Here is a 26071-nt window from a genome sequence, read left to right on the forward strand (position 1 = left end):
ACAGAGTTTGCCAAATCAGTCCCTGTCCCCAATGGGACTCACAATCTAATCATCCTACCAGTATGTTTTGGAGTGTGCGAGGAAACCGGAGGACCCGGAGGAAACCCACGCAAACACAGAGAGAAAATACAAAATCTTTGCACATGTTGACCTGGATGGGACTTGAACCCAAGAACCAAGCGCTACAAGGGTATAATGCTAACCACTGAGCCACCGTGCTAGTCACTAGCCCATTTACAACTATCCCTGATATCCCTTGGATTGACTCCAGCCCTAACAAGGGCTGTACCCCATACTGATCTCTAAATTCACACCACCGCCCTGACCCATTTCTTCCTTATGCTGGATTCTTCAGGGGGTCATATAAGGCAGGATGCAGACAAAAACATCAATTCATGAGGATATCAAATGCAAAGATCATCATGGGGTGTCATAAGGGTGATTTGCTGTGAGCGCTCACCCTCCAGGCAGGCCCTGTTAGGGACAACAAAAACTCATCTGATGGACCCTATGACAATTTAATAAAATGCCCAGCAGAGTCCACACTCAGTAATAAAATGCCCAGCAGAGTCCCCCCTCAGTAATAAAATGCCCAGCAGAGCCCCCACTCAGTAATAAAATGCCCAGCAAAGCCCCCACTCAGTAATAAAATGCCCAGCAGAGTCCCCACTCAGTAATAAAATGCCCAGCAGAGCCCCCACTCAGTAATAAAATGCCCAGCAGAGCCCCCACTCAGTAATAAAATGCCCAGCAGAGCCCCCATTCAGTAATAAAATGCCCAGCAGAGCCCCCACTCAGTAATAAAATGCCCAGCAGAGCCCCCACTCAGTAATAAAATGCCCAGCAGAGCCCCCACTCAGTAATAAAATGCCCAGCAGAGTCCCCACTCAGTAATAAAATGCCCAGCAGAGCCCCCTTAAAAATAATAAACTAGATTTGAGAGAATTCTATAGAGAGGAAAGGGGTGAGAAGTCACAGCAGCTACGTCTCCTCCCAGCAGCTCAGGGGGCAACTAAAAACAAAAATCAAATCCTGCAGGTGAAGCCAAAGGCTATGACATGGTTGTTTGCTATGGACAATGTCGCCCTAAATACCACCCCCACCCCCCTCCACATACAAATTAGTCTTCATACATCATCCAAATTGTCTGCGCTCAGTTTTATACCTCAGGCCTCCGCTATCTTCTTTCAAATCCACTTGACCTAAATGATGTGACCTAGAAATTTGCCGTCTCAGGTTCCCTTGTCAGAAGGGGGGGGGGAAGCTTATAGAAATGTCTTCTACTTCTGAAGACTTCTCCTATTTTTGTAGTAATTAGCCGGAGTGGAAATTAATTTCTATTTTACCAAAGTCCTGTTATAAACCAACCAGAAGAAAGAGGAGATTAAAAAATGACGCGTCTCCGAGAGGACGGTTCACATTGGCTACTATACTAAAGACTTTTACACAAAGCTTGTATAGTGCAATCCTATAAAGATCATCCCAGACTATCCATGCCCCCCCCCCCTCTTTGTGACATTTTTAAATGCTGCTCATATCCCAGAAAACATATCTAACCAGCGTAAAAAGATCCAGAGCTTTGGAGATGTGGGAGCATTCTGCCAGGCTTAAAGGGGTTGGCCACTTTACCACCTTTTTTGTATTTGTAAGTGTGGGGAGCAGGATATGAGGTAATTTACCAATAAGCATCTATTTGTAGTCTTTATATGTAAAGTGAAGCCTCCCGTCTTTTACCTCAAGTGGGGCAGAACTTTTAATAGATGTATAGTGGTAAATTACCCCATAGTTACAGACACATTACAAAAACATGAGGTACAGTGGCCAACTCCTTTAAAAAAAATCTGCTTTTGGTTATATTGTTTTGTCTGGTGCCGAGTTGCAGGCTGCAGCTGTTAGAGGGTCAACTACACTGGGGTCCAGAAAATGAAATGGACTGACTTTGGTCAGCGACGTTACCAGACAAATACACAGCTAATCAGTGGTGTAACTAGAAGCTGATGGGCCCCAGTGCAAAGTCTGTGCCAGGCCCACGACTATAATGTATGGTTTATAGTAATAGTCTTCTCATATGGGAAAGTGACACCATAAGGGCCCCCTAAACCTCTTGGGCCCTGGTGCAACCGCAACCTCTGCACCCCCTAAAGTTAAACCCCTGCTGCTCCTCATTGTATGGACATGAATTGGATGACTGTGATGTCTTGAGGGAGTGCATGGCAGAGGTATTAGAGCGAGTAGAGGCTAAGGAGACACCTGGTAACACCCATTTGTCAATTTATCCCAGAATACCTGTAACAAAGGAACAACTCAACATTGAGAATTGTTATTTTATTGGGAATACAAGCATATGGAAACCCCCATGTCAGGAGAGGTCCACTTTAATTGTCCAATAACTGCTGGTTCCAAATTTTAGGCCTATTGCCCACGAGCGAGTTTGATGCACCCAATTCGCGTCAAACTCTTATCGTGGCTTGCTGGGATGTCCATCCCGAACACTGAACTAACATGTTGAGCTCTGGTCCGGAGGCAGAGCGTTCGGGCCGGACCTTCCAGCAAGCACACGATGCGTACGTTTGACCCATATTGAACGCATCAAACTCGCTTGTACGCAATAGGCCGTACAGCTACATCCTCAATCTGCAGATGTCGGGTGTATGACATAGTATATTCAGTAGATTGCAGTAATGTGGAGCCACTGCAGGCTGAGTCACACATAGCTGCAATGTATATTTATGTGTAAACAAAGCCTGACAACCATAATCGTATGTGGCGTCAGATAGGTAGTTACTATGGGAACACCGCCGATGCAGGATGACACATGCATATGTGAATGAAAAGTTACTCAAAAGTCATGTATAATGAGAAAAAGGTACAACAATAGGAACACATAAATCCAGGCCGCCATGAGAACATGATACATACCGACTCGGGAGAGCGCATTCACACGATGCGTTGCGTTGTGCGCCCCGTTTTTGACGCATTCCACTGGCTTCAGCCTTGATCACATGCTGAGGTTACATTGTGTTTTAGCAGATACAGTGGAAACGCAATATAACCTTAGCATGAAATCAAGGCTAAAGCCAGAGGAATGCGTCAAAAAACGCAACGCACAATGCGACGCATCCTGTAAATGCGCCCGCAGGAACTTCTCAGAGGTTTCCAAATAATGAGGACCAGTAGATCCAGAAGAGGCGGCGAGTCTTTTAGGCCGCTTTACCTCATGTTTTTTTTCTGTAATGTGTGTGTTAGGGGCATCCAAAAAAAAAAATTGGAGCGGAAAGTGAAGCCTGCTGTCTTTTACTTCACCAATCAGACATTCCTGACCATAAAATGGCCGCAGATGGAGGGTCATGTGATCTATGACTGTCCATGAACAATCGTCATGCCAGGACCATTTCATATTCATGATTATAAGATAAAAGGTCCTGTCAGGGTGATTCCTCATGGACAGAGATCACATGACCCTCCATCTGCGGCCATTTTATGGACAGGAATGTCTAATTGATGAGGTAAAAATAACAGGGGGTTTAACTTTACATATCAGGAAAGTGGAGCAGAACTATTACTAGATGTATATCGGTAAAATTACCCAATATCCTTCCCCTCACACATTACAAACAACATGTGGAAAAGTAGCCAATATAGTGGCCACACATGTATATTAACCATACAAGAGAAAATAAGTTATGCCCCTATTCAACTGCGGAGCTGCAGTACCCCGAAATGGCCACTGTACAGTCTCCTGATATACAGATACTGATCTGATACCGATCTGATCTATATAACACATAGACCGCTGCCTGGAAACCTCTTTAAAGGATATCTACCACCAGGATGAAGGATTGTAAACCAAGCACACTGACATACCGGTGTGTGATCCCTCTGAGAGGATCCGCTCTTCTTTCAGCATCTTATGTCCATGTTTTTGCAATAAAAGGCTTTTTAAAAAATATACAAATGAGTCTGAGGCTCATTTGCATTATATTTAAAGCCTTTTTTCCATAAGAAGCTAAAAGTGGAGTAGATCCTGACAGAGGGGTGCACACACCAGTATGGCAGTGTGCTTGGTTTACAATCCTTCATCCTGGTGGTAGATGACTTTTCGTATGCACCAGTGATTCACTAAAAAATTACAGTGATGGCAACACTTTGAAGGGAACCTGTCACCAGCATTTTCAACAGAACAGTCACGCAGTATGGAAAATCCTTTCTAGATTTCCCTTTTAGGTTTCATATCACTCATCAACCTTAGAAAGAACATAATCAATAAAGTCATATGCAAATGAGTTGAGAAGAGACACTTTTTGCCCGAATAGAGGCTCGAGTAGAGCATCACTTCAGAAGCTTCTATCTTGGGATCTAAAATAGCTAGAATCATGGTTCTGGTATCAATCCAAGAACAGGAATCTCAAAAATCATAGTGGATAGTGGTTCTGTGTGCTACAGAATCAAAGAAACAGGAAATTAAAGACTGGAATTGGATCTTTATCAGCAGCTTGAATTCGCACCTACGGGGGACATTATTATTTATTCATTTTCTGGAGTGCAAGCCCTAAAATAATAGAAATTCCTTGCGATTATTTTCCCCTTTATGCCCCCTCAATGGCGAGTGGAGGGCTGAACGGTCACCGGCAATAGCACAATCCTACACCAGACAGGGCCTAGAGCAGAATTGTATGGCAGAGCAGCTAAGGGCCAGATACATCAGTAAGAGGGGCTGGGGTTCATTATACTGAAGGCACGCAGCGATGGGATGTAATAAATCTGCCCCATAAGCAGTATACTAGCTAAAAGCCCTAGATATGGACGCTTGAAGCAACGCTACCCTTGCAGCCTCTAAAACTGACAACTGGCAGACGAAAAGTGACTCTTCTCTGTTGATTTGCATGACTTTAGGGGAGTTTTTTTTTGTTTTTTATAGGGAAGCAATGTCGTTTTACCATAAAAGAGGAAATTCTAGAAAGGATATTTTATACCAGGCCTAAGGATTGTTAGTTTGGTGGTGTAAAAATTGGTGATCTTTTCCCTTTAATGACATCTTCACATGGTGTCAGGTAGAGTTAATGGCCCGAATCCTTCTTACCTCAACTGAACTGACATGCAGAGTTCAGATCAGATGAATGAAAATCATGCGGAAATCAAGGATCAAACTACTACCCCCACCCCATATTTTAAACACGGGTTCGAAAAAAAAATAAAAAATAAGTCACTGACAATTCGTTTTCAAAGGTTTTATTTTAATAATTCTTGTATAACCAAGCATTTAAGAGAATGCACAGAAAAGTCATTCCAGCAATTCCGAATGTTAGAGTAAAGTCATACATTCTCTGCCCTCCAAGTCAACAGGGGGCAGTAGAATCAACTCTCAAAATGAGCAGAAACCATATTTACATAAATATGCGTGTGACGCTAGGTGGGGGGGGGGGGGTCTAGATGTCTGCTAGTTTTCAGCTACGTTGATCTCTACGGTACACAGAGCATACATCATACTGATATTGGAAGAGGGAAAGGGGGCGGAGGTGAAAGCTTGTGCATGCAAGTAAAAAAAAATTAAATAAATCAGAAAAAAAAAATTAAAATCATCTAATGGAGTCGGATGAATTAAACATTTGGGAAGCTTCTTAAAAAAAGGCACTTGGAGAATAGGGATCGAATTCTATGGAAACAAATCGGACAATGCACTTTTTCAAGTTTTGCGTAGAAAAAAAAAAAAAGAGCTTTTTATTATTATTTTTTTTAATACCAAAGAGAGATCAGGCTCACAGCTTTTGTGTAGAAATACATTTACAAAAGAAGGTAAAAGCAGGTTAAAAATTAAAAACAAACAAAAGTAAAAAAAAATGAATATCATATATCCATATCATTTTACAGCCTCATTAAAAAAAAAAATTAAAATAAAAAGCGGCGTTTAGGCAAAAAACATCAGTCGGTGTAAAAGCAGCAATGCATAGCCTTGTTTTTCTCCCCGGTAATGTCTACATCGACTCTGTAGACTGCAGATATACAGTGAACTTTGTGATACTATTGGTTTTTTTCAAAAAAACTACAATTTGTCATCACGCGCTCCCGTCACGGGGAGATTAGTGGTCAGGACCTAGCGAGAAACAGTCAACTTCTTAATAGTTCGGTACAAAAAGAAAGGCTGGGGAAGTGCTACACTTAACTTCTACTCACTTCTTCACTAAAGTTTCCACAAAATCCATTTCCTCGAGAAAAAAAAAAAAAACCTTCTGTGAGCCTAGTCGAAGATCGGGTCCGATTTCACAAAGAGACCCCCCATCCCCCTACAAAAGTAAGCATTCCCAAAAGAAAAAAAAATTAAAAATATTTGGCAATTAACTACTCCATTTCGTAAACCCAGGAACTCATTTCATGTTGAAGGCCAGAAGGGGGCGCTCCTCCCGTTTCTGCCAAGGGCTTTTTTTATTCTCTCCTTGGTCGTCGGAGCCGTCGTCGTGACTGGAGTACTCGTGTTCAGGGCTGTTTAATGGCACGGGTGAGGAGTCTGCAGTCCGTTTTATAGGCTCTTCCTGAAGGCTGGGTAGTTGGCCACAGCTCTTTTTTGCTGGTGCCTCAGTGAAAGGTCTACTATCCTCAGGGCTACACACCACCGACCCACATTCGCTACCGCTTTGGTCCATATCCTCGAGATAAACCAGCTGTGTGTAAGCCATGCCGTCTGACACCTTCTGTTCATGTTGCTGGTGCTCCTGTAAGGTTGGGTGCTGAGAAGATAGATGATGTTGAAACTTTGAAAATTTTTCACTTCTTCCTTTCCGACCAGATTTTGGTTCGTTCATGTCAACGCCAGAGTCTAAGCTGGCGTCGTTACTCCCGTTCTTCCCTGCTCTTTGGAGATCAATGTATGAATGTCTTACATGAGCGTTCGACCGGCCATCTAAAGACACAAACCAAGCGCGGGGATGGGGCATGGGTCTTCCTCCACCGAGCTCCATCAACGCTTTCTCGGTCAGCAGTTGCATTTCCCCATTGATCTGAGCGATGGTTGCGTCGTTCAACGAAGCCGGAATCGAAACCGACTCAGACATCACAGTGTTTTGTCCGCTCCATTCCATGCTTTCGCCATCTTGTAGATGTTGCTGCGACATAGCTTGGGCGTTAAGTTGGGAGGCCTGTACCTGCTGCGGATGTTGAGCGTGAAGCTCGGCTTGAAGGCGTTCTAGTTCGTAGGGTTGTTCGGCAGACACGATGAGATGTTCTCCTGGTAGCTTCATGTAGTGAGCAGGAATAACCAACGTGGGTAAAACATTCCGGTAAACTCCATCGTTTACCTGATCGACTGAGTTGTAACATATAAGTTGACCTGGACGGGGGAAAGAGGTCGGTCTTTCAAGGTGGTCGACAGACCTAGACATCATACATTCATTAGGCCGTCGGTCTATGACCTGCTCTTGTTCAGGAGCAGAAGGCACGGGGTGACTTTGTTCCTGAAGGTTTGACTTGCTTCCTGCCGCGATGTGGTTTGCAGATGGATCTTTGTTTTCAAACAATGGTTGACAGATGACAGAGTTGTAACTCCGGCGGTACTCGTCTTTCATGGGAGACACAAAGCCGTCTGAGATGTCTGCCGATTTTCTGGACTTCAATATAAACTGATCCAATGATTTATTGTACACATGTCTCAAAGTCCCACTCGGGGTCAGGTTATCCAAGGACAATCGGCTCTTCTCATCTTGAGAGAGCAGCTCTTCTCTCGAGCTGAAGTCCCGTGAGGTATTATATGAAGGCTTAAGCATGGGAGTGTGCATATCCACCTCTCCACTAGAGGACATCATCTCCATGTGGACGGGGCTAATTAAGTTGATGTGAGACATTGATGTGGCTTGATCTTTCTTGGAAGAATCCAAAGCAGATGTGAGCTGCAGCTTCCGGTGATGACGCGGCTTCAAACATTTCCTCCTAAGTAAACCAAAAAAACACAGTTTTAGGACTGTGGAAAAATGACAATAGACAAACTCAGTGTCAGATATTTTGACATAATGCAGGTGTGTGCGCAGGAGGGAAGTGTCCAAGACTTCAAAGTCCCTTTCTAAACATGTGGGGGCGGACCGAAAAAGGTTCCAGAATGTCAAGATTTTTGTCAAAGCTGTGAGCCGAATTGTGATGCCAAAAAACTGAATTTTAGTGTCACACACAGCCAGAGATAATTGATGTTTTTTAACGAGGTGATCGGTGTGGGCCAGCAGGGACCCCCACGATCTGTAGAAAGGGGAACTCGTTCATCTATTTTGGGCACTCCATTCGCTTGGTCATAGCCACTCCACCCATCAGTGGAGCGGAATTACAGTTCTCCAGACCGCTGGGGCCCGATTCTCACCATCAATGGAGGTCCCAACAGGCGGACCCACAGCGATCACCTCATTATCCCCGTAATGTCTAAACATGAAACAAACCCTGACAGGGGGGGGTCTATCTGCTACCAACCCTGAGAGGAGGGGGAAGGGTCCTCCTTCCCACTAGATGATGGAGTGCCATGTAGAGCAAAGTGTCCTGACGCTCCAATACGATGGAAATGGTGAAAATTGCTGTGCACAGCGCTCAGGGATCTACCATACTTCTATTCGCGGTCTCTGAGACTGCTGGAGGAGAGGGGAATTTAATTTCCGATGCTCTTTTGCTAATGAATGGAGCGTGAAGACGCGTTGTAGACAGGCAGCTTTATTCGATTAGTGATCAATGGATCCACGTTTTTGGGTTCATTTCTAGGGTCATTGGAGTCTATGGTGCAGGAGCAACTGCAGGAGCAGGAGCAACTGCTGCAGAATAAGACAGAATTAGGTGACGTAGAGGTGTCACACTCCATCTGATTGCAAGTACAGGGCCTGACGTCCCCTACACATACACAGAAATCCCATACAATGTACATGTACAACCCTAGTAGTATCTAGTAGAGGCACTTACCTACAGTAATACAGCAGGAGACAGAAGAGAACCAGGAGGATGAACACAATCCCTCCCAATATTGCCAGGAGGAATAACGTGTGGTAACTGGTGATATCGGGTGTAACCACGGGATCTGAAAAAAAAAACAAAAAAACCCACTAAGTTGGTGCCAAGGGATCAATTCACAAATCTGTAGTGTATTTACGTTTCCTGGAAATATCCGACACAATTGACAACCAGGTGTTAGGGGTGTGCGCCTCTACAAGGTTTGGCACCTCCAGACGGAGACAGTGCCGCCTCGTCTTTTGATTTGATTTAATCTGGAACAACTTTCCACCATATTGTTTGTATGGACCATTCATATATTTATATACATTAATCATGTCCCCTCGTAGTCGTCTCTTTTCCAGACTTAATAAATCTAGTTGTTTTAATCTTCCTCATAACGGAGACCCTCCGTACCCCTTATCTAAGAGTCCCTGGTTTATCAGGATGGATTTTGATGGTAGTATTCCTTTAAGTAAAATAGTGGAGGACAATTAAAGGGGTTGTCCACTTTCAGCAAATCATTGATACAATTTTATTGGAAAAGTATACTGGAAAATTTTTCATTACACAAGCAATATCAGTTATTTGCTGAAAGTGGACAACCCCTTTAAGGATGGTTTTTACCTTCCATTTTCTCACCTGGGTTTGAAGGAGACATGGCGGCGACCCAGTATCCCATCTGCGGGGCGATGTACGTCCACGTCAATTGGTGCCCTTCCTGCTGGATGATTCCGATGCTGCTCTTTACCCACGTTCCTGTCGGTAAACAAAATGTATCGAAAATTAACAACAACAAGGATCATCCCTTTAAGAAGCTGCCACATGTGCGTCTTATGTACTGAAGAGCTTGTAGTTATTCTATGAAGAAAAAAACCACAACAAAAATACATCCCTGCCATACACACACACAGCAAAAACATCAACTACCGATAGTGACCACTAGGTGGAGCTGTTCACCCAAAAACATTTACCGTGAATGAGTAAAATGCGCAATTTACAAAATAAATAAAAAAAATGTTACGTTTTCTTTCACATGTAAAACTTCATGTTTACCGTTGATGTTCGCAGTGTCTGACGCCCCCGCTTACGTTATTTACAATGCAAATGTGGAAAACAATAGACAGTGACGTCTGTGACCGGATCAGATCGGAGAGGTAGGCCGCTGTAGACGACATTATGAATAGAACCTGTTCTACTGATGTTTCCATGTTGTCACCCAGCTTTCCCAGGATGGGACAAAACCGACATATAAAACTTTCCGCGCATAGACTGATGTCTTGGTTCACTCCTCAGAAGAGACATAATTCTAAAACAATGGGGTCCCTCAAGCACCATGGCCTGGGTGTACCTAGCCCCCCACCCCCAGCCTCTAAACTTGACTTGTCTCAGGAAAAAGATGACTCGTCTCTGTTCATTTGCATGTGACTTTGGAGTAGATTTGTTTTCTGGGTAAACAGGTAGGATATCACATAAAAGAGGGGATTCTAGAAAGGATATTTCATACTTGACCTTGGAGGGCCCCCCCCACCCCCAGCATGGGGGCCCCAGCCTGTTGTCCCTGACCGGCCTTTCACCAGAGGCTTCATCCACTCCATTTACAGTCACATCTCTGTTCTGGTCACTGCCTCTTAACCTACTTGTGCGTTGTGGAGAGGTTACGTCTCAGACGCGGCTCAGTGGCCGCACAGATGACACGACCGGCCCAGACAATGGAGCACAGAGCAGTCATGGAGGCCCCGTGGCAGAAGGCACCTCCATCCGCTGCTCTTGTTTTCACACCTGCTCCAGAACCTTTCCCTCATCTACATCTGTTGTAAAAGGAAAACTAATAAAATGGAAAAATTTCAGCAATTCTGACCTGACCATGTGTTAGGCATGGTCCCTGGAGATCTGTGTAATCATATCTTAGAGTATGTTAGTAGCAGCAGGACTGTGATATATGGATTTATATTCCAGGATTGTAGCTTCTGGGGTGTATCCTCCCACTGCGTGTTGGGCATTGGCCATGGAGAGATGTGTAATCATACCTGTGTGTGTGTGTGCGGGTGTGTAAGTAGCAGCAGGACTGTGATATATGGATTTATATTCCAGGATTGTAGCTTCTGGGGTGTATCCTCCCACTGCGGTGATCCCTGCAGACGGTCTTGGGCATTGGCCATGGAGAGATGTGTAATCATACCTGTGTGTGTGTGTGCGGGTGTGTAAGTAGCAGCAGGACTGTGATATATGGATTTATATTCCAGGATTGTAGCTTCTGGGGTGTATCCTCCCACTGCGGTGATCCCTGCAGACGGTCTTGGGCATTGGCCATGGAGAGATGTGTAATCATACCTGTGTGTGTGTGTGCGGGTGTGTAAGTAGCAGCAGGACTGTGAAATAGGGATCCAAATTAAAGGATTGTAGCTTCTTTGGGTATGTCCTCACACTGCTGTACCCTGTGCTCCCTGCAGACAGTGTAGCTTCTGGTGTGTATCCTCCCATTGCTGTGCTCCCTGCAGACAGTGTAGCTTCTGCTACAGCTATAAAAATGAGCAGAGAAGAGTCACATTTTGCCCGAGAGGAGTCAAGTTTAGAGGCTGGGGGTTGTGTCACTTTAGATGCCCCCATCTTCAGTCCTTTAGTACCTAGAAACATGCTCTTGGTGTGGTTCTTTGGGCTACAAAACTGCAGATGCAGGCAGTTAAAGACAAATGGAAATATGAGTTAAAGAAATGGACAGGAACTGGATCTTATCTATAACTGCCTGTATCTCTGGTTCTGTACAGGAGACCTGAAAGATGAGATTATTATCTTTAATATGACACAAGCAGCAGGTTTCTAGGTGCTATAGAACAGAAAATAGCTGAAGTGACCTCCCACCTGCAGCCTCCAAACTTGTCTCGTCTCAGGCAAAAGATGACTCGTTTCTGCTCATTTGCAAAGGAAGAAAAGTACAATGGGTGGGTAACGTGGGTGCCCAACCCCGTCCACCTTATAAAGCTTAGAGAAAAATACAAATGGTGGAGGTCTAGTTTTAACAATAAGTGATGTTTATTTGTAATAACTGATAGGAGAAGTTAGTGGAAACAAATACAGTTGTAGCGTACAAGCTAGCGGTCAAAGGACCTGAGGAGCACACCGGCAGCTGTGCCTGTCGAGGGGGATGCGGGAGCATCGGCCGTGTTGTCAGCAGAGGTGGATACGGTGCTCCGTGGTGGATCTGCGTAGATGCTTCAAGAGTGGGTATATCACGGGCTGGACAGGAGGAGCCAAGTGTGGTGTCGGTGTCCAGGCGGTAATGTGTACTCAGTGGTGTATGTACGCAGTATATAAGGGGGAAGGGGGGGGGGTTGCACTCGTGGATGGCAGAGTGCGAGGGGTCCCTAGTAGGCCCTAATAGGGGCTGAGTGGGAGCCCTAGAAGTCCCTGGTTGGTCCTAAATTCGGGGCGGCGGCCCTAGATGGCCGTCGTCCCGACTGGAACCTGCCCCTGTCCTCGGCCGAGTAACCCTAGTTACGGCGGGGAGGGAAAAGGGGATGTGTGCAGGTTAGGACAAAAGCTGTGGGGATCACAGTAATATGTTGCAGGTAAGAGACAAGTTCAAAGGTAGAATAGTAGGGTGAAGAGGAAAATTCAAATATGAGTTTAAGGTACGAATCCCTTAATGTGGTATATGACTGTGCGTGGTGCGAGTCGTGCGACAAGTTACACCATGCATTGGTGAGGTCATTCTTCCCTACATGCCATGTTTCACCTATGGAATATAGGCTCATCAGGGGAAATAAGACCCTTGTGGTGTGGAAGTTAGCAACATGCCTAGAGGGATTGGGTTGGGGTGCACCGGAGGCGAGTCTGGGATCTAGGTATAGGTCAAGGAGGTTCTCCAGAGGTAGGTGCACTGGCAGTGGAGGCGACAGTATAGTGATGCTGTCTGCGTGAGCGCTGGGACACTGTGTGTCGGTGGAGCATATACCACATTAAGGGATTCGTACCTTAAACTCATATTTGAATTTTCCTCTTCACCCTACTATTCTACCTTTGAACTTGTCTCTTACCTGCAACATATTACTGTGATCCCCACAGCTTTTGTCCTAACCTGCACACATCCCCTTTTCCCTCCCCGCCGTAACTAGGGTTACTCGGCCGAGGACAGGGGCAGGTTCCAGTCGGGACGACGGCCATCTAGGGCCGCCGCCCCGAATTTAGGACCAACCAGGGACTTCTAGGGCTCCCACTCAGCCCCTATTAGGGCCTACTAGGGACCCCTCGCACTCTGCCATCCACGAGTGCAACCCCCCCCCCCTTCCCCCTTATATACTGCGTACATACACCACTGAGTACACATTACCGCCTGGACACCGACACCACACTTGGCTCCTCCTGTCCAGCCCGTGATATACCCACTCTTGAAGCATCTACGCAGATCCACCACGGAGCACCGTATCCACCTCTGCTGACAACACGGCCGATGCTCCCGCATCCCCCTCGACAGGCACAGCTGCCGGTGTGCTCCTCAGGTCCTTTGACCGCTAGCTTGTACGCTACAACTGTATTTGTTTCCACTAACTTCTCCTATCAGTTATTACAAATAAACATCACTTATTGTTAAAACTAGACCTCCACCATTTGTATTTTTCTCTGCTCATTTGCAAAGGCCTTTGGAGTAGATTTTTTTCTAGGTAAATGGGTGACATTAAACATAAAAGAGGGAATTCTAGAAAGGACATTTCCTACCCAGCCTGGGAGGGCTTCTGGTTCAATGAGTCCCTTCAAGTTCACCAGTAAAAAGGTTATAACAAATTTTTAGAGCTTTCACCTACAATCCTTAATATTTTGTTAGGCCATCAAGCAGCAGATCAGCTTGTAAGGAGTCCTAGGTAATTGTTAATATTTAATCATCCTTAACATGTTAAACGTTCCCTTATTTGACATGACAACTGTTCCTTTTAGTGTTCCCCGGGTACCAGCTGACACCCCGCTATTGTCATGCTAATATCCAGTCATGTGTCAGATGTGACAAGAATTTACAAAATCACCTGCAAGCCGAAGCGAAAGAAAACAGACGGGAGATATCCGCATCTCTTACACTGTGAGCCGTGCGCCAGATGTTCACTTTGCTTGCGTTTTCAGAAGATCTCGCGCCGGCAGACGACTTTGTAGTGCAAACAAATCTTTGCACCGCACAGAGTTTTGTGTGTTTAATATTTAATTGGAATTGATATTTTATTCTGTGCAAAATGCTTAACACTAAAAACTCAGCCAATGACTCAATATAAAACACGAATCAGCAAAAGTCATCCGAGCAGATTAAATATTTACCCCTTAAAGGGATTATGCCGGGTACAAAACGCCTCCCAAACTAACGGTAGCGTTGAATAGGGGCCTCTCATAGGAGCAGAAAGACACCTTGGTGGCCAGAAACAGATGAAGCAAAACAGAGATAATCATCTTTATATAAATATGCAAATTAGTCTGCAAGTGCAACAGAGGAGAGACAGATTTGCCATTTTTGGCTACAGACCGCAGCAACACAGGCAATGTTAGCGGTCAAAATGATGGCTATAATTCCAGAGGTGAACCGGAGCACTTGCAGCTGTCTGTAGGCAAGTCAGACACGTTGTACCCGCCCCCAATGCACTTGAAGGCTGATTTGCATATCCATAAAAAGTGGATTATCCATATGAAGCTTCATGGGTTTGTGGCCACAAAGGTATATTTCTGCTCCTATGAAAGATCCCCACACAGCACAACGATTGGTTGTAGAGAGATTTTGGTCCTGACAGACCGCCTTTAACACAAGTGTAATGTAATATACTAAAAATATACTAATAACCATCAAAATAGGGTTAGGAATCTAAATATTTAGCAATTTACGTCACTCAGTCCTCTTGTCGTCATTGTGGGTAGAGTGGTCACGGTTGGCCGGGTGAGCTGATGCACACCTGATTTCTCAAAGTTCCCAAAAATGGTTGCTATCTTACTCCACTAGGGGGCGGTGTGGAAAGTGGAATAACACTTAAAAAAATTAAAAATAAAATAAAATTAGGACAACATGACCACCTCCTAACCTCAGGTAGTGTATAATGTTGCAGCTCAGATCTTCACAATTGTATAGGGCTAAACTGCAATGACTCAAAACAACCTGCGGACAGAGGTGGCGCTGTTTTGGAAGAAACCTCCCCCAGTTTTTTAAATTTGTGTAGAGTTGGCAAAAGAAGAGACGATTACACAAGTGATGCAGTCTGTTCAACTCCATGCTGGCACACTGCCCCACATAGTACGGTGGTGGAGTTTGGTACTGCACCTAAATCAGAGAATGCTGAGCTTCCTAAAGCGGACTATTCCATAATCCCCATGTCACAACTTTTGATCAATAGTGGAAATTGCCGGAAATTACTGACGGGGGAGGGGGTGGGGGGTCGTGCTGCTGTGAGCAGGGTCCATCTTATACATAGGAGGTCTTTGAAGAAGAAAAATTGCAGAGCCCTGAACAAACCTGCAGCTTACATAGCAGCAAATGTGACATCTGTTCCCCGATTTAATGAGATGAGGGGGTGGGAATTAAGGCAACGCACAGGATTAGCATATTGGCAAGACGAGGTCTGACAGCAGAGGGAAAAATCCGCTGAATGCAGAAGATTCCTTAAATACGGGGAATATTGAATTGATGGAGCGCTCCAACTACAAACCAATTCACACACGTGGAAGAGAAACTGCAATTATCACAAAACCACTACAGATAAGTTTTTCAAGGGGGGAAAAATAAAACCTCATTCAACCAGAAAACGCCACAAGTAAAGAAAATACAAAAAAACCCTAAAAAAAAAAAAAAAAAAAAAAAAAACAACTAAACCATAGGAGACGAAAAAAGTTTTGTAACTGCTAAAAACCTCACAATCCCATCCTGAAATGGTAACAAACTACATTCAACTGGGAGTTTTCTGGTTTGTTTTTTTTTAACACTTTATAAGAATTTTTTAAAAATGAAATAGTTACATTTTTTACTCTAAGGTGCCCCCAACTGATTGAAATGACAAATATAGGATGTGACCGCGCTCATTCTCTATGGCACCGGGGGACAGGAGACCATTCTTATGATCTTAGGGGTCCCAGTATATGCACCAATCAGATTAGTATCCCCTAGCCACCAGATAACAATCAAAGTTGGTAGAACTCCTTTACATTGTTATGCATACAATTTTTTTTATTTATTATGGAGTTTTTACACACATTTACATTATTTTTATAAATTACATTTTTTTTTTTTTTTTTTAAACCACGAATTCTTGGAATCCGTTCACTTTTAGACAGTTATTTTTAAAGTTGCCAAGCAACAAGAATGACTTTCCGTGTATTCCCAAACCATACAACTTCCTCCGCCGCCGTCTCCAAAATAGTAAAATCCTCTCTGGAAACAAATTTTGTAGTGTGGTGGGGGGAAGAGAAACGTCTCTGAATGACTTTTAACCCTTTGAGAACGTTCTTTTTTTGACTGTTTAGGATTGCACCAATACTAAAACCACACCCATTTGTCAATGTATTCATAAATTTGTAGGCGGAATTACAGAGGAACAATACAATATAGAAAAATATCCAGAATTTTACGGGGAACATACACAATTATCAGCGCTCTGAGGTAATGATTGCCGACAGATCCGCTTTACTCCAGGTTCGCATATCCCAGCTGCTCTCATTATTCCATCCTATATGTTAATCTGCAGATTATTCCGAGGCGTTTGCAGAATCTGATTTAATGTCTCTTAATCATCTTTAGAAATCCAAGTATTACGGAGCTAAACAGATCTTGAAGGAAATCCAATTAAGAGCTGGATATGAATGTTTGATCAGAAAAACATGGCTGCTTCCTCATAGAAACAGCGCCACTCTCATCTATAGGCGGTTTGTGATACTGCAGCTCATCTAGAAGGATGACAAGGTTTCTATAAATACACAGCCATATTGGATTCACATCTCATATAGTTATGGTATATCCACCGGGGTGTGTTACAGGGTGTCCTAGATGTCCCCCCAACCTACATATCTGCGTTATGTTTATCAGGGGTGCACAACTTTTTTTGTCCCAAGGGTCCCATAAATAACAATGTAAATCTAAGACCAGACAGTTATTAATGTACACCCAAAATTAGACAATTATAATGTTGAATGCAGACCAGACAAATATAAAACCGCAGATCACAAGAACAGAGACCCCAGAGCAGAAAAAAAAAATAACCAAATGCACATTAATAACATAATGAAGACCCCAAATTAGACCAAGAAGAATTGATGCCCAAAAAAATTACAGACCACAGAGCAACCACAAACCACAGAGCAATAACCAATGTAGCTCCTCAGTGTAAATAACGTAGAATAAACATAAAAACACAGACCCTAATGTAGATAAAAAAAGTAATAATGGAGCCCCCCCCCCCAAAATTAAATTCTCACCTCAATTCCTCTTCTACTCCATGTATCATACACCATGTTCTAGAAATGGCATGTGTGCCACTCTTCTTCTCTGGGTCCTGGCACATACTACTAGCATCAGGACCCAAAGCAGATTGGCCCCGCAGCAGACAAGGACCCAGAAAGGGTGAAGAACAGATTTTTCAGAACGTTCTGATGTTACATATTACAAGTTAGAAAGATCTGCCGACTCTTCCAGAACTACTGGAGGTCTAGTCTGGTATCCTTGAAGCCTCCTGGGCACTGGGGACGAGATGTATTTATGTATGCGAGTATGCATGCGAGTGAGTGAGTATGTATGCATGCGAGTGAGTGAGTATGTATGTATGCGAGTATGTATGCGAGTGAGTGAGTATGTATGCATGCGAGTGAGTGAGTATGTATGTATGCGAGTACGTATGCGAGTACGTATGCGAGTATGTATGCGAGTATGCATGCCAGTATGCATGCGAGTATGCATGCGAGTATGCATGCGAGTGTGCGAGTATGTATGCATGCGAGTGAGTATGTATGCATGCGAGTGAGTGAGTATGAATGTATGTATGCATGCGAGTGAGTGAGTATGAATGTATGTATGCATGCGAGTGAGTGAGTATGAATGTATGTATGCATGCGAGTGAGTGAGTATGAATGTATGCGAGTATGTATGCGAGTATGCATGCGAGTATGTATGCCAATATGCAGGCGAGTATGCAGGCGAGTATGCATGCGAGTATGCATGCGAGTGTGCGAGTATGTATGTATGCGAGTGAGTGAGTGATTGAGTGAGTGAGTATGTATGCATGCGAGTGAGTATGCATGCGAGTGAGTATGTATGCATGCGAGTGAGTGAGTATGTATGCATGCGAGTGAGTATGTATGCATGCGAGTGAGTGAGTATGCATGCGAGTGAGTGAGTATGCATGCATGCGAGTGAGTATGCATGCATGCGAGTGAGTATGTATGCATGCGAGTGAGTGAGTATGCATGCGAGTGAGTGAGTATGCATGCGAGTGAGTATGCATGCGAGTGAGTATGCATGCGAGTGAGTGAGTATGCATGCGAGTGAGTGAGTATGCATGCGAGTGAGTGAGTATGCATGCGAGTGAGTGAGTATGCATGCGAGTGAGTATGTATGCATGCGAGTGAGTGAGTATGCATGCGAGTGAGTGAGTATGCATGCGAGTGAGTGAGTGAGTATGCATGCGAGTGAGTGAGTGAGTATGCATGCGAGTGAGTGAGTGAGTATGCATGCGAGTGAGTGAGTATGTATGCATGCGAGTGAGTATGTATGCATGCGAGTGAGTATGCATGCGAGTGAGTATGCATGCATGCAAGTGAGTATGCATGCGAGTGAGTATGTATGCATGCGAGTGAGTATGTATGCATGCGAGTGAGTATGTATGCATGCGAGTATGTATGTATGTATGCATGCGAGTGAGTATGTATGTATGTATGCATGCGAGTGAGTATGTATGTATGCATGCGAGTGAGTATGCATGCGAGTGAGTGAGTATGCATGCGAGTGAGTGAGTGAGCATGCGAGTGAGTGAGTATGCATGCGAGTGAGTGAGTGAGTATGCATGCGAGTGAGTGAGTATGCATGCGAGTGAGTGAGTGAGTATGCATGCGAGTGAGTGAGTGAGTATGCATGCGAGTGAGTGAGTGAGTATGCATGCGAGTGAGTGAGTATGCATGCGAGTGAGAGTATGTATGCATGCGAGTGAGAGTATGTATGCATGCATGCGAGTGAGTATGTATGCATGCGAGTGAGAGTATGTATGCATGCATGCGAGTGAGTATGTATGCATGCGAGTGAGTGAGTATGTATGCATGCGAGTGAGTGAGTATGTATGCATGCGAGTGAGTGAGTATGTATGCATGCGAGTGAGTATGAATGTATGTGAGTGAGTATGTATGCATGCGAGTGAGTATGAATGTATGTATGCGAGTATGCATGCGAGTGAGTATGTATGTATGCATGCGAGTGAGTATGTATGTATGCATGCGAGTGAGTATGTATGTATGCATGCGAGTGAGTATGTATGTATGCATGCGAGTGAGTATGTATGTATGCATGCGAGTGAGTATGTATGTATGCATGCGAGTGAGTATGTATGTATGCATGCGAGTGAGTATGTATGTATGCATGCGAGTGAGTATGTATGTATGCATGCGAGTGAGTGAGTGAGTATGCATGCGAGTGAGTGAGTGAGTATGCATGCGAGTGAGTGAGTGAGTATGCATGCGAGTGAGTGAGTGAGTATGCATGCGAGTGAGTGAGTATGCATGCGAGTGAGTGAGTATGCATGCGAGTGAGTGAGTATGCATGCGAGTGAGTGAGTGAGTATGCATGCGAGTGAGTATGCATGCGAGTGAGTATGCATGCATGCGAGTGAGTATGTATGCATGCGAGTGAGTATGAATGTATGCGAGTATGCATGCGAGTGAGTATGTATGTATGCATGCGAGTGAGTATGTATGTATGCATGCGAGTGAGTATGTATGTATGCATGCGAGTGAGTATGTATGTATGCATGCGAGTGAGTGTGTATGTATGCATGCGAGTGAGTGTGTATGTATGCATGCGAGTGAGTGTGTATGTATGCATGCGAGTGAGTGTGTATGTATGCATGCGAGTGAGTGTGTATGTATGCATGCGAGTGAGTGTGTATGTATGCATGCGAGTGAGTGTGTATGTATGCATGCGAGTGAGTGTGTATGTATGCATGCGAGTGAGTGTGTATGTATGCATGCGAGTGAGTGTGTATGTATGCATGCGAGTGAGTGTGTATGTATGTATGCGAGTATGTATGCGAGTATGTATGCGAGTATGCATGCGAGTATGCATGCGAGTATGCATGCGAGTATGCATGCGAGTATGCATGCGAGTGAGTGAGTATGTATGCATGCGAGTGAGTATGTATGCATGCGAGTGAGTATGTATGCATGCGAGTGAGTGAGTATGCATGCGAGTGAGTGAGTATGCATGCGAGTGAGTGAGTATGCATGCGAGTGAGTGAGTGAGTATGCATGCGAGTGAGTGAGTGAGTATGCATGCGAGTGAGTGAGTGAGTATGCATGCGAGTGAGTGAGTATGCATGCGAGTGAGTGAGTATGCATGCGAGTGAGTGAGTATGCATGCGAGTGAGTGAGTGAGTATGCATGCGAGTGAGTATGCATGCGAGTGAGTATGCATGCGAGTGAGTGAGTGAGTATGTATGCATGCGAGTGAGTATGTATGCATGCGAGTGAGTATGAATGTATGTATGCATGCGAGTGAGTGAGTATGAATGTATGTATGCATGCGAGTGAGTGAGTATGTATGTATGCGAGTATGTATGCGAGTATGCATGCGAGTATGTATGCCAATATGCATGCGAATATGCAGGCGAGTATGCAGGCATGTATGCATGCGAGTGAGTGAGTATGTATGCATGCGAGTGAGTATGTATGCATGCGAGTATGCATGCGAGTGAGTATGTATGTATGTATGTATGTATGCATGCGAGTGAGTATGTATGTATGTATGCATGCGAGTGAGTATGTATGTATGTATGCATGCGAGTGAGTATGTATGTATGTATGCGAGTGAGTATGTATGTATGTATGCATGCGAGTGAGTATGTATGTATGTATGCATGCGAGTGAGTATGTATGTATGTATGCATGCGAGTGAGTATGTATGTATGTATGCATGCGAGTGAGTGAGTATGAATGTATGTATGCATGCGAGTGAGTGAGTATGAATGTATGTATGCATGCGAGTGAGTGAGTATGAATGTATGTATGCATGCGAGTGAGTGAGTATGTATGTATGCGAGTATGTATGCCAATATGCATGCGAATATGCAGGCGAGTATGCAGGCATGTATGCATGCGAGTGAGTGAGTGAGTATGTATGCATGCGAGTGAGTATGTATGCATGCGAGTATGCATGCGAGTGAGTATGTATGTATGCATGCGAGTGAGTATGTATGTATGTATGCATGCGAGTGAGTATGTATGTATGTATGTATGCATGCGAGTGAGTATGTATGTATGTATGTATGCATGCGAGTGAGTATGTATGTATGTATGTATGCATGCGAGTGAGTATGTATGTATGTATGCATGCGAGTGAGTATGTATGTATGTATGCATGCATGCGAGTGAGTATGTATGTATGTATGCATGCATGCGAGTATGTATGTATGTATGCATGCATGCGAGTGAGTATGTATGTATGTATGCATGCATGCGAGTGAGTATGTATGTATGTATGTATGCATGCGAGTGAGTATGTATGTATGCATGCGAGTGAGTATGTATGTATGTATGCATGCGAGTGAGTATGTATGTATGTATGCATGCGAGTGAGTATGTATGTATGTATGTATGCATGCGAGTGAGTATGTATGTATGTATGCATGCGAGTGAGTATGTATGTATGCATGCGAGTGAGTATGTATGCATGCGAGTATGTATGCATGCGAGTATGTATGTATGCGAGTATGTATGTGAATATGTATGTATATTTACATGGTTGTAATAAGGTAGACTATAGAAATGTGTAAAGGCAGAAGAATGTGGCCCAGCTGCAGACCTACAACAAAGCTCGGGGCCGTCTACAACTACAAGATGCTCTTGTAAAAAAAAAAAAAAAAAAGTAGGAAATGACTCCCAGATCGCCCATAAAGCTGACACATTACTTTCCTGTAAGCAGTTCACCCACAACATCTTTACTTTCCCCTTTTTGTAACTGACTAGGCTCAGAGATTACCGCTCATCAGTGGCCGCCCTAGTAAATAAACGCCGACACGGGTCAATATTGTTGGACAACGATCTATCAGTCATCAAATTCCAGTTTTCCTGCCTTGTATGATTAGTCATGATATTGTGATCGTGGGGGGTTCTGATCTCTACTGATCCTGTCAAGCAAAAGCTTAAAGTAGCATCCAGTATGGAGGACATCCCAATTGTTGACAGTAATGGCAGACCCTTCCAATATCACTTCATACAGACCATTATCTTAAAATATATTAAAAAGTTTCTTCAAAACACATTGGGGGTCATTTACTAAGGGCCCGATTCACGTTTTCCTGACGTGTTACCCGAATATTTCCGATTTGCGCAGATTATACCTGAATTGCCCCGGGATTTTGGCGCACTCAATCGGATTGTGGCGCATCGGCGCCGGGATGCGTGGGACGGAAATCGGGGGGCGTGGCCGAGCGAAAACCCGACGGATTCGGAAAAACCGCTGCATTTAAAAAAAAAATTGTGTCACGAAAATTTCACTCACCTTCATCCAGGATAGGCCGGTGTATTTCCAGGCATTCCAGCGGACTTCAGCGCAGCAGCGCCACCTGGTGGATGGCGGAGGAACTGCCATCATAAATCCCGGCCGGACCCGAATCCAGCGCAGAGAACGCGCCGCTGGATCGCGAATGGGCCAGGTAAGTAAATCTGCCCCATTATTTCCACCTTGTCGTGTCCTATACATGTGAAAGACACGTGTTCTACCACCGGAAGCCTCATCCAACTCTAGAAGAATTGATCCTGAGCCCCATCACAAAAGGAGAGGTGGTCACCAAGTGGATATGTTACCATACACGTCCAGAGAACGTGGACAGACCCCTTGATACCAACGCCTTAATCATTGATCTTCTGAGGGGTCTACCCAAAAAGAAGGTTACCAAAATCTCTACCATTTCAAAAGCTGTAGCCCCACCATACGAGCACCAGGACTCCTACTAGTAGTCTTCATATGGAGACCATTTGACCTTCAGGAGATAATCCACCTGACAGGGTCCACACACCATATACTAACTCTTTTCATCCCTTGTGTATCTATAAACCCACGAACGTGGGGCCTTCGTGGGTCCATACCTGTCACCTCCATTCATCTTCTAATCTCCGTCTATTGGTGGCCATACACAACACGACGTGTATTATGCCCTCAATATAGACCCTACACAGCGTATACTGCACTTCCTGGATTTATAGGTCTACCTTGGCGTCACTATACTCTTTTTGCCTAGACAATAAAAGTCTAAGGTCTATCGAGATTGGCAAGACGACAGGATAAATCACATGTGAGCGCGGTGACCAGGTCATCGTCTCCTTGTGGAGTCAGCAAAACACATTTCCCGATCTCGTTACGGAGGCAGCAGCACGAAGCAACGTATCCATTTCCTTGTAGATGGGGACGTCTCTATAAGAACTCCTTAGCAGAAGGTTGTGGCCCAAATCCAGCTACGGTACTAGCCAAGGGTCACCTCTACAAGACAGGAAGATAAGTTTTGGCTGTGGTAGGGACTTCCAAACTTAACCTCTTGTGGTATATATATATATATATATATATATATATATATATATATACACAAAGCTAGGATGAAGGTCAATTCAGCCTACAATTGGCTGGTGTTTCGTTTCGCACTTCATTCCAGGTCATTCTGGCGATGCCTCTGCTGTCTTTGGTTGGCAGACATCAGTCATATTTTCGGGTTGTCCAAACTTTGCATCGTCTAAAACTGGTAGAAACTAGATCTGTCTTAGCATGATCATTAACCTACATCAACAACAACGTTGTACCTCCTCTGCAGGCGGCATGTTATAGAGCAGCAGATAGGACACTATGTACAATCTGCTCAGCTCCTCCTGCTCCATAACATCCTGCCTGCAGATAGGACACTATGTACAATCTGCTCAGCTCCTCCTGCTCTAAGGAAATTTGCCATTTAAAGGGAACCTTTCATCATACATTGACCTAATAAATCACTACCGTTATGTTGCCAAGCAGCCAAACACCTTCCATATCGTGGAATCATCGAGAAAATCTACATTGAAGTGAAATGTAAACTGGTTGTATAAAGTCGAGGAGGTGGAGATTATAACACTGAAGTCAAGCTCTCTCTTCCTGTAACTGCTGGACCTGCATCCAGAGACATCACTAACCAGATCTGCTGAAGTCCGATCCATGACGTCAGTCACAGAGGAGGAGGCGTTCAGAGCTCCACACCTCCCTGACTTCAGTGTTAAACTCTCCGCCTCCTTGACTTTATACAACCAATTTACAGCTCACTTCAAAGTAGATTTTCTGGATGATGCTTCCACACAGAGACATGAAAAGAAACAAAAACTAGAAGGTGTTACACTGCTAGACAATATTCTGGTAATGGGTCATTAGGTCAATTGCTGATGACAGGTTCCCTTTAAGACACCAAAAAAAAAAAGTCGTTTATAACTCAGTTTTTACTGTATTTATCTCGACTCTAGATGTAAATGGAGATTTGAAGTGGACGTCCCCTTAAAAGATTTGTTCATAGTTTCATTCCACAGGACAGGGGGATAACAATTGGTCCAACTGCTGACAACTGACACCTCCACAGATGTATGCTCTCTGTGCCGACCCCCAGCAGTTCCCCTATCCTGAAGGTAGGACTTGGGACAACCCCTTTAAAACCGTCGGCATAGAAAACCTGAAGCCCCCAATAAATAGTAATAGACTTACCATGGTATTGGTCAAATCTCCAGGCGGGCACATGCGCATTGTGTTGGAGGTTGCTATGAATCGGCAGAGGGACAGTCACATAGATCGGGCCTTTAACCAAAATGTCGGCTTTATCGCTGCCAAATAGATGGATACTGACGGCGGTGACGGGGGTGAGGTCAAAGCGGCTGCTGTTCCCTGCGAGACAGACACACAGCGGATCGTTAATAATAATACTTTATTTATATAAAGCCTACAGATTATGCAGAGCTGCACAGAGTTTGCCAAATCAGTCTCTGTTCCCATGGGGCTCACAATCTAATCACCCTACCAGTATGTTTTGGAGTGTGGGAGGAAACCGGAGGACCAGGAGGAAACCCACACAAACACGGAGAGAACATACAAACTCTTTGCAGATGTTGACCCTGGGACTTGAACCCAGGACCCCAGCGCTGCAAGACTGTAGTGCTAACCACTCAGCCACCGTGCTGCCCATATTTATGGGAATGCATAGTAATAAATACGACAAGAAGTGTTTGGTGACGGCTCCATGTAGTAACACCCATCCTGGCAGACGCTGGTTGGGATCAGAGGTAGAAAGCGGGAAACCTGTGCTCATGCAGCGTGTTACCCAGAACATTTCGCTCACTGGTCCTGCCAAGTCCTGCTCAGAGGCAGGATTGGACACATCAGCTTCCTTACTCACTGACTCACTACTAAACATGCCCTCGCTATTCTTGGCCTGGCGCAAAACTACTGCCAAACATTCAATTTTTTGGAGTAATTTCCACGAATCAGTCTCCCTGCTTGTAAAAACGCAATAAAACTTCCACTTGGACTGAAAAGTCACTTAAACATATGATATGTATTGGCCCTGGAAAACAGTGTAACCATACAGTGTTAGTAGCAGCAAGACTAAAGATCTATATGGATTTATATTCCCAGATTTTTGTTTCTTTTTGTACCAGGGGAGTATACTCACACTGCTGTGCTCTTAGCTCTATTCATTAAAGGGAACCTGTCACCAAGGACCTCATTTTTCACTAAAGACAGATTGTAAAAGCCCATGACACCTGCAGTGCACATCTGTCTCTCTGCCTTTTCTAAGCATGTGCATTACAATATAATTGTGTGTTATAACTCACCTTGCACCCTGACAAAATCCTGGGGTAGTCACAGGGGTTGGGCTTTGGTTTGGATGCATTTCAAAAAACAACATGTGAC

General features: G+C 44.4%; 1 protein-coding gene across 1 annotated transcript in view; it reads right to left on the reverse strand.

Moving 5' to 3' along the window:
• Positions 1-5219: 5219 nt before the first annotated feature.
• FAM171A1 (family with sequence similarity 171 member A1) overlaps positions 5220-26071 on the reverse strand; it is a 69473-nt gene continuing 48621 nt past the window's right edge. Inside the window, exons 5-8 of the mRNA XM_072154270.1 lie at positions 24869-25045; positions 9589-9705; positions 8920-9034; positions 5220-7917 (exon numbers count right to left, since the gene is read on the reverse strand). Coding sequence (XP_072010371.1) covers positions 6363-7917; positions 8920-9034; positions 9589-9705; positions 24869-25045 — 1964 coding nt within the window. The 3' untranslated portion in view covers positions 5220-6362. The remainder of the gene's footprint in view (positions 7918-8919; positions 9035-9588; positions 9706-24868; positions 25046-26071) is intronic.

This window comes from Engystomops pustulosus, chromosome 5, assembly GCF_040894005.1.
Source record: "Engystomops pustulosus chromosome 5, aEngPut4.maternal, whole genome shotgun sequence".
In the NCBI taxonomy this organism is placed as follows: Eukaryota; Metazoa; Chordata; class Amphibia; order Anura; family Leptodactylidae; genus Engystomops; species Engystomops pustulosus.